Source organism: Manis javanica, chromosome 6 (genome assembly GCF_040802235.1).
Source record: "Manis javanica isolate MJ-LG chromosome 6, MJ_LKY, whole genome shotgun sequence".
Classification (NCBI taxonomy): domain Eukaryota; kingdom Metazoa; phylum Chordata; class Mammalia; order Pholidota; family Manidae; genus Manis; species Manis javanica.
In genome coordinates this window covers 121,323,357-121,333,690 of record NC_133161.1, presented here as the reverse complement: position 1 = coordinate 121,333,690, position 10,334 = coordinate 121,323,357, and the positions used below count along the sequence as shown (strand labels likewise).

Genomic DNA, 10,334 nt, shown 5'->3' with positions numbered 1-10,334 from the left:
TCCAGAATTAGCCATCTGCTGCTTACAACAGAATCATGACTACAAAACGTAGCAAGGTCAGCAAGACCCCTGATGGTCGGGACCCTGTTTTCCTCTCAGCCTCACCGTCAGACCCCGTGTCACTGTCTCGCCATCAGGTCTGCATGTGTGCAGTCACCTCCTGTTTGAAATACTCTTCTGACTCTGCTTCCTCAGCTAATTTCTAAACCACTTACAGATCATGGCCTACATCTTTTTTCAAAATGCTTTTGCCCACTCTGAATTCAAGCTAGGTGCCCAATAAATTCTCAAATAAGAAAAAGTTTTTACTTGCTCCGATAGCTCCCTGCACTTCCCCATCACAGCGCTCTCCATACAGTATTATAAACTTCTTTGGCTCTAGTCCCATCCGGTTATAAGCACAGAGAGGGTAGGAACTCCATCTAAAAGTATAGCGGTTATCTCTGCAGTCTGGCCAAGTGGCACACAACGCAGTAAATGTCTTGTAACTAATTGTTGAAGAGTAAAATGATGCCGAAAGTAAAACTTTTAAACATTGGGGAAAAAAAACACATTTTTTTTTCTTTGTGTGTGTTGTAGGGCCTATTTTTCTTCTCTTAACAGATAACTGAGAGCTGGCTACTTTATGTTGATATAAACTACTAACAAAGTTTGTAGTTTTAAGTTGAAAGAGATAATTTGGACTTAGCCTTTTCCCTTTCTTTCCTTCTTCCCTCCCTATCTCCTCCTGAAGATCTCCTGATCTTCCAGTTCCATCGCTTTCTCTCTCTTTTTAAATGTTAAGACAACCAATTAATTGACAGATAAACAGAGACTTAGAGATCAATGATTTCTTTCTAAACCATGTAGCCTCAAATTTAAAATATAAGGAACTTTCTTAAAAAGCAAAAAGCCAGCTTCTGAGCATACTTATATTTTATATGCTTGTATAGCAAGTGATAATTTGTCTAACATTTAGCTTTGTTATTACTGTAAAAAATCACTCATGCTTTGTATTATGAGCATGACTGGTCAGTAATCAAGGGAAAGGTATTTAAATCACTGTTTAGAGGAGCTCTCCATTTCACTTCTGTAAGTCATATTTACTCCTTCCAACAAAGAACTTTAATATTTTTTATTTTTGTTTTTCCAAATTTCAATGAAAAGCTTTTTTTTTTTTAACTCTTTGCTCTAGTTTTTCTTGTGAATATGTACATCATAAAAGTTAAAAGGCACAGGATACTCAGGTAGTAAGAAGCGACTTCATTAAAGTGGTGAGTTCTGAAGACTGCCATATGAAAATCTCTTTCTTCCCCTTGTTATGTTAAGTAGGGGCCCTACCATTTTAAGTAATTCTGGGTCGTATTTTTACCATATGGAGAACAAGCAGAGCTGCTTATCTCTGCTTTGACAAGAATATAGTGTGCTTGTATTAATTGTCCATAAACATTTATGTTCTTTCTCATGAATTTGAAAATCCTTATAAGACAACTTTTATGTAATATATTATGAACTCAAATCCTTCATTCCTATCCTAGTTTAAGGAAAACTATGATGTCCATTGATTATTTTGCTATAATTAAAAATAAATTTTGCATCTACCAAGCTGAAGCTGCACCAAAAATATCAAATCAGTGTGGACATAATTGTTACGCTGCTCAGCAGCTCAAATTGATATGTGTTTGAATAATAAAACATGAAGAAAACAAAACAACTATTTATTAATACAAGTTCAGTTTGGTGGGGAGATCATTTAAAATATAAGCTTTTCCGGGGGGAGCAATAAAGGGTACCTTTAGTGGCAAAAAGTTTGAAACCACTACTTTCTATAAATTATTCATAACAAAAAAAAGCCAGGTAAGCAAATATCACAGAAAAAGAGATTTACATATAATTGACTAGAGGGAAACATATTTAAGTGAATTTCATTTAGAATAATTTGAAAAATTGGATTCATCAAGATTTGATACATTAAGAGTGATTTCAAAGGTTATAAAAATAAGCTTTGGTGTATGCCTTGACAACTATTTACAGTACCATTTAAATATATTGCTCATATCTATCTAAATACTGACCATTATGCTGGCTTCACACTGCAGTTAATAATACTGTACATTTTCTTTAAAGCAACAGGTAGGGTATGCTTTCTTCGCTGCTTAATTCACATTTCTCTGAAAGTGCTTTGTCATTTAAAGCTTTCATCCTGCTTAAAAGTAATGCTTTCCCCGTTTCTCCATGAGTGGAAAGAAAGCAAACAAATGGGTGTTTAACAGTAAGGTCAGCATGACATAAAGCAACAAGAGCCAGTAAAATGAAAATGAGGTTGATATTCTGGGATGAGGCCAGCAGTCCTGGAACAGTCTTCCAAAGTCCGCAGCTGCATAAGGCTGTGTGTGAACAAGCCTGACGCAGCCTCCAGGCATGTGCCTGGAGCTCTGCCTTGGAAAATGATCAGCTCCAAGAAGGGGAACAGAGCCCTTCAGGTTTTTCTTTGCTTTGCTATAGGATATTTAGATAATGTGCATTATATCACTGCTACTATGAACTTCTGCTATTTAACTTACCACCAACCTCCCCAAAATACTGCAATCATCTCCAGTGACAGGAAGGACAAATTATTAAAGGAAACTACTCTTGGCTTCATATTTTCAATTTTATAAGGCAACTTTGTGTTAGGCCTATCTCTGGAGGTACAGGCTCAATTAGCCCCAGGTAAATAATGGTCTTAGTAGGGCTTTTTCCTGAGTTTAATTAAATAGGGATGTGATTCAACCTGAACACAGTTATAATTATTTAGGTCCAGTTAATATTACAAACTCATATTATGGATATAGATCAATCCAGGTTGGTCTGGATCCCATAATAGGAGTCACCATTTATTTTACTGCTTTTTATTTAATTTTTGGAAAATCGGGTATGGCATAACAGAACATTAAATGGATGGATGGCAGGTCTTAGATGGAGACAGAGACTGTCCTTTTCGCCACACCTTCAGTAAGGAAATTACAGTGAAGCCGCACAGTCCAAGTGATAGCCTTTTCATTAAAGTCATTACATGACTGGTCAGTGAGGATAAGCATGTTCTAGATTCCTGGGTTTCATTAAAGAATATACCAGATTAATTTGACGAAATCATAGACAGAACTATGGCTTACTAAAAACATAAAAACAGCACATACTATTTTGGAGCACCTGTACACTTTTTTGTTTTCACTTGATTAGCTACAAAACAACTGGGAAAAATCAGGTTTAATGAAAGAACTTTGATGACTTGTTCAAGCTATTCCAGCCTTAACGGCAGAGAAATGGGACCCAGGTATGGCTAGGCTCCTTCCACAACACCCATCATCAGCTACCCCCCTGCAGCTGTGGAGGATGTAGAAGTTACAGCTTGGCATGCTATGGCTATTAAAAAGGCATTGTTTTGGCAGAAAATATATTGTCTAACATTTGTATATTATCTGTAACAATGAATTATTTTAATGTTAAATATGAAAAGTAATAGCATTGCCTAATTAAAAAGTGCCATGCTTTCAACAACCCCAAAAATCTGTTACATAACAATTGATACTAGAGGTATAACTCCCCCGATTCAAATGGCTTCTCAAACCTTTTTAAGGGAAGTTTTTTTGACTCCATCTATTTCAGTAAAAAACTATTTTCCGATATAACCTGTTTTCTTATGATTTAATTGCACTGTAGAGCTACCAGCAAGAGCATGACCCATAGAATGAAGATAAAGGTTATGATGACTACATAGGAATGGAGACATTAGGAGGCAGGAATTTTATAGAGGGAAAGATTGAGAGACTAGATAGCTTCTATTTGATGATGTCATGTTCTTTTTTAAATGCTTTGTTTCTGTTTTTTTCAAAACTTAGCCTGAAATACTAAAGCCTAGTATTTAGACATCTACATTATGAATCAGAATCAACATCAAACATATCAAACATTCTTGTGAGGTTGCAAAGCAATAACCACAACAAAGCCAAACCCTTCAGGCCCCATAGTCTGTTCCCCTGGAGCTGAGCACAATCAAAAAGCGTTTAGATTATACTGGAAATTAAATCTGTGTGGGTGGAAAAGGATTTGTGTCATCAAAATATTGTTTTAATTCAAAGTAACAAGAATCAGATAATAAAATGGTCACATCATCAACTATTCTCTGGGACTACTGAGTGTTATAGGCTAATGACATTGTTTTTGTTATTTGGACATACCTATATTCATTTACTTTTGCCACAGATTATGTGACAAAATTATGTGACATTCAGAGAGGGACTATTGCCACGGTGGTAGATTTCCTTCAACTATTGTGTACAGGAGAAATTAAAAATGCATTTATGGGTATGACATTTGTACAGAAAAAGATATTTAAAGCTTTTTCAACAAATGTACATACAGATTTAATGCAAACAAATTACTGACATGAGTAAACTAAGGAGTTATTTGATATTTAAAGTTAGTATCTTATTTTGTGTTACACTTGTCTCAGCAAAGTTATATGTAAATAATTCTTAGCACCTATCAAATCCAAACTATAATTCCATTTGTACACTCAACAAATATTTGAGTCCCTACTATTTATCAATCACTGTGGCTTATATAGACTACTGGCCTATAACTTCTTGAGTTTTATAGTCTTCCTTCAGCTCTAAATTCTCATAGTATTTACTACATTTTCTTGTGCTAGTAGTAGGGACTCAATAAATATTTGTTGAATGAAATCAGAAATGAAGAAAATTTGTATATTGAAGTTATAATAACATTTGAGGGCTACTTAAATATAAGCAACAATTGTATTTGTGGTATTTTTCTTAGGGAAATAATGTTCTATTCATTGGATTTTACAGTTAAGAACAGGGAGCATACAGTGCTGTTCTTGCTAAATATATAATGTACTTATATACTCCTGTGGCATAGTCAGCGCAAGGAGAGATCTCACAAAGTAGCAAGAAAAGGTGGAAAATTTAAGAGAGATGAAGAGAAATAAACATGGAGATAGGGACCATGGGAAGAGAAAGTGATACATTCATGCATACAAAAACATGCAGCTGATGTAACAAAAGAATGATAGAGATCCATGGTGCTGACAAAAAAAAGAGAACATGCCATTCAACTTCTAGTCAAGAAATGGTATTGTTTGCACCTTAATATAGCTCCCAGACTTAGAGTCAAAACTGTAGAACAATGCACTACTGTAATTCAGATGTACACAAAATTCCTGGTGACCCTTAGGAGGAAGCAAATTGCTGTCTGGAAGAAGCAGAGAAGACATTACAGGACTGATGTCTGACGAGTCTTGAAGGTTGAGATGTGAGTGGGACTGGTATTGGAGTGGGTAAATTCAGGCATAAAATTGCTGGTAAAAAGACTTGCATGGCTGGAACATAAGATGAATGTATGACAGCGGAAGATAAGAGAATAAAATTACAGGAACTAATGTTTAAACATCATTTCAGAGTAACTGCTAGGGGACTGCGTGAATAAGAACAGTGAACCAATTAACATGTAATCAGTGAGGAGAGAGCCCAGGTAAAGGTACTTTAGAAAAGCTCACTTGGAGACTCTAATGTGCATCTATAGTTGAGAATCACCCCAATAAGTAACTGCAAGTCAGTAAACAATTTAAAGTGAGTAAATGGTAAAATTAGATTCTTTTGAAGAAGAAGTTAACTTTGGCCTGGAAAGTGGAAAGAGAATGAGTCTGTGTGTGTATAAAGACTTTAAAAAACTAAATAGCAGTCAACAGTCTATTGTAATATATATTATTCATAGAAAAAAGACATGCAGATATAGACATACTAAGGAAAAGACTTTTTATATTAAGACTGTTTGGAATACTTGGGTTAAACTCTTATTAAATGTTATAACTCAATGTTATAAAATTTGTATATTATGTATTATATTTGCCATACAGATCCAGTGAACCCAAACTAAAGACCCTGGTTGGAGCTTATTTTAATCCCTATTTCAAATGCCTTATAAGAATTCACTATTTAAAGATACTCCACAGCTAATTATTTTTATAAACTGAAGAAGTTTTTGGCAAGAAACGTTATGGTAACATTAGTACGATAATTTTTTATCAGATCAAACCACTTTATCTTGTTTTGAGGGCTACCTTAGTACTCATTAAGATTATTCTGTCATTGTCCCTCAGTAAACTGAAAGTATTTATCAGTTGAAGGGAATGGGTAATTAAAAATGCATTAAGAAGTCACTTAATTTGCATAAGGTGGTATGTTTTATTTGTAAGATAATGTCCAATTTTAAAGAAATTTAGGAAAAGAATTGGTTTACTAGCTTCTCTGAACTGTTAGAAATTGTATCTTCATTATGCCTAAATTTGGTATAAATGGCTTTATCTAGAAAAGATCAGTTTTAATTGAATTTTGCCTATGATATGAACTTGGTTCTTCCCTGATATATGTATATATATGTCTTTTAAAAATAAATTAATCTCCAAATGACTCCTCTCAGAAAACAATTCATGTCTGTCTTCTAAGGAATAGTTTCAGTTCATATAGCGGTGTGAAATGTGTGTTTTCTAGTTACTGTAATTGGTTGTTTTCTAGTTACTGTAATTGGTTGTATTATTTTAAGCCAGTATCCAGTATTTTCTGAAATACCTCTCATGGAACTGGATCAGAGGAATTAAATTTTCAACCTGTGATTTGTTATGACCCACTGAGTCAAGAAACAGAAGAATATTCTTTTTTTCTCCTCCCTCTCTTTCCTCCTTAACCTACCTTCCTTTCTTCCTTTTTCTTTTGATTCCAGAAAAAGTATATAAGAAGCTCTGACCAAAAGGAACATTTGTAGGAATGGTATTATTACACCAGTGTTAAATTGGCAACATTAAGTGACTTTCCACATGTCCCACATGGGAAGGAGTGAAATTAGTCCCTAGACTCTTCTGACTTTTTGATTCACAATACCTTATCAGAGGACAATTCCCCAGAAAGGTTAGTAAAAAGGTCAAAACCCATAATACTGTTATAATAATGATATGGCTCTGCTTAATAACTTCTTTGGAGTTAAGTGTTTCCAATCTAGGAAGCAGTCTTAACATATGAGCTATTTTTCCTAGTTTGAGAGACACCAATCTATTTCAGGGATTTTTAACTTTTTCTCTATAATTTTTGTATTAAAAACTCTTTGGAAAATCTAATGATGATTATGAATTTCTTCCTCACAAAAATGTATATACAATCCTGTAGACAAAATTCTGCATACCATATTAAAGGCTCATTTTTATAAATATAATCAAGTAGACAAAGGGAGTGACCTAAAAAGGAACATATATAATAAGTTTTCATTTTTTACATGTAAGTTTTTTTCCTCCAAAGTATAATATTTTTTAGATGCAAAAGTTAAAAATCTTCAGCTAAATGGTATGAAATAATATGGATAAGGCTAAGTTTAACAATCAATTTCAGTACTTTTTCAATCTTGTAAAGTCTTAAAGAAAATATGGTTACACAAAACACTTTAAAAATTCTAATTATGCTTTATAAAGGAAAAAAATGAAAACTTCACAATTTTCTCTGAAATTTACACACTATGATATGTTATAAATGTAAGGCTTTAAGAAGAACATTATAAAAACTTGGGACCTCATAATCCTGACCAAAACAACAAGACAAACCACAATATTTAATTTTGCAAAGATAATAATGGCATTCATTTTTTGTGAAAGAGAAGAGGTTTCACCATCCCTGCCAAGATCTTGGGTAATTGTGCAGCAATTACTTCAGACATCATTTCTGGAAATTCAACACTCAGTGCCCGGGACTGGATAAATGTATTCAAGCAGTACAGATGAAGTTGTTTGACAAGCTGTCGATTTAACAAATGAGTAAGAAACATGTAAGAAAAATAATAAATTCATATGCTTTTCACACATGGCAGCTTATTTTTCCAACAATATAAATACTTGTCAGGATGTTTTCTTCATACCAAAATGAAAATAACTCCCTCCACTCTCTAGAATAATACGTAAAATATTACTTACTCATGATGAAACATTCTGATAGTATGGAAAGATTCAAAGAAATGAAAGTCATTCATTATACCATGGGATAGTCAATGCAAACATTTTGGTGTATTTCTTTCAAGTTTTTTTAAAATACATGTATACAGACATATGAGGTATATATACAATATGCATACATACATATGTATTTCCAAAAATGCAATTATTTTATAGAGTGTTAACCTAGATTTTTCATATAGCAATGTATTGACTCTTCCTATGTCAATATAAACGTTCATTTAAATCTAATTTGAATTCTTGTCCAAGTATTTCATGTATGTTATTTGAAGAGTCAAAAGTACCACAAGACTTGACAGCAATAAAAACAATAGCCAATGACAAAACCCAGCAGTTTCCAGATATAGTTCTTCCCATCCTTGTTCCAGCTCCCCAGATGCAACCACTTTCAACTGCTTAACCTGTGTCTTTTAATACTTACCTCTGTATTTCTAATAAGTTTCGTGTTCTAAATTTGACATTATTGATCAAGTTCTCTTATGGAAAATGAGGATTTACCTCTCTCATACTATACATCCCCCTCCCCAACCACACACACTTTCTTTTCTCCCCATTCTTCTTATAGTTGTATCTCAATCTTTGGCTAAATTAATGTCTAGCATTTATATTATAAAGATGTTTATTGTTTCCCACCTGATTATATTTCTTTTCTTATATGACTTCTTTTTATTTTGCTAGAGCTAATCACCTTGATTCAGTTTGCTTTGTTTTCTCTATATTTATCACAAAGCCAAGTCAAATTCTGGCAGAATTGTAAAAACTCACCTCAGTATGTTCACATGTACTGGGTAATCCCTCTGTTCCATCTTTTCTTCCTGGTACTAGTATCTTGAAACCCCCCTGCATTACTTATCCAATCTAGACTACTGATCGCTCAGCAAGGTTAATGTACTGGACTTCCCTTTGCACCTCTCCTGGGTTCGATCTTCTTTGGCTTACTCCAGTGTTTTGTTGGAAGATGTTCTCAGAAAAGGTTGCATTTGAGGTATACTCTATGAACCTTGCAAGTCTGAAAATACTTTCATGATGTCATCATATTGTTTGGTAATTTGGCTGAGTATAAAATTCTTTGAAGATTCTCCTTTCTTTCAAAATTCTGAAGACATTACTGCATCATTTTCTGTTTACTGCACTCCAGTACTGTTATTGGCAAGTCCAACATCATTTTGAATGCTGATAATTTGTATGTGAATTGTTTCTTTTCTCATTGATATATGTTAGGATATTCTCTTTATTCCTGGTATGCTGGAATTTGACAATGTGCCTTGTTCAATTGTGCTGTGCATTTACACTGAGCCCTTTTAGTCAGAAAAACCTAATCCTTCAGTTCCAGCAACTTTTTGTTTTTATGACTTCTTACATAATTTCCTCTCTTGGATTTTCTGTATTCTTTCTTCTGGAAATTCATATTAATTGGAGAATGGAACTCATTGGATTAATCCTCTAAATTTGCCATCTCCTCTAATTTTTTCATACCTTTATATTTTTTGTTATTTTTTTCTGGTTTTCCTGAGATTTATATTTCAACCCTGCTATTGAATTTTTAATTTTTGCTTTTCTATATATTATTATCCTAAAGTATTTTCTTGCTGTTCCTTTTAAATGTTTTCCATTCTTGTTTCATGGATGCATATCATTTTTATTTTTCTGGATATCTTAATTTTTTGACACTTTCTTCTGTTCTTTTTACTGGTATGTTTTCCAGATTTTTTTTTCTGTTTATTTTGCTTTCTGCCTTTTACTTTAGAGGCTTTCCCTAAATGGCTAATAATCCTTGGCCGTTTATTCATATTCAGGTGTAGGATCTCAAATTTAATCTGGTGAGTAGGTAGCTTTTTTATCCATTGCCTTCATTTTTAGTGTAGTTTTTGAAGCAGCAATAAAAGCTTGTATTCAATGTCTTGACTAGCCACATGTATCTTGTATTAACCCAGTTTTGGTTTGGGGAATTTTTTTTTCCCTCTTGTATAAGCAACACTGCTATAAACATCCTTGCATATATATCTTCAATACTTGCCTAATTATTACAGATAAATCCTAAAAAGTGAAAATTTGAAAAGCATGCAAATTTTAAACTTTTGTGCTATGTATGGCCATATTGTCCATTAGCATTGTTACTAATTTATAATTCCAACCAAAATGGTATGAAAGTCTTATTTTCTATGTCCATACCTTTGCTTTTACTGTATTTAGATCTTGCCAACTTAAGGAATAAATATTTTAGAACATATTCAGGAAAATGCATCACAATTCCTATCAACCATTAGAGTACCCTCAAGTTATACCTATACTAATAAAA

General features: G+C 33.4%; 1 protein-coding gene across 1 annotated transcript in view; it reads right to left on the bottom strand.

The window, feature by feature from the left end:
• Nucleotides 1–994: 994 nt before the first annotated feature.
• The window catches only part of PGR (progesterone receptor), an 88,315-nt gene continuing 78,975 nt past the window's right edge, over nucleotides 995–10,334 (bottom strand). The window contains exon 8 of the mRNA XM_037025629.2: nucleotides 995–7,821. Coding sequence (XP_036881524.1) covers nucleotides 7,666–7,821 — 156 coding nt within the window. The 3' untranslated portion in view covers nucleotides 995–7,665. The remainder of the gene's footprint in view (nucleotides 7,822–10,334) is intronic.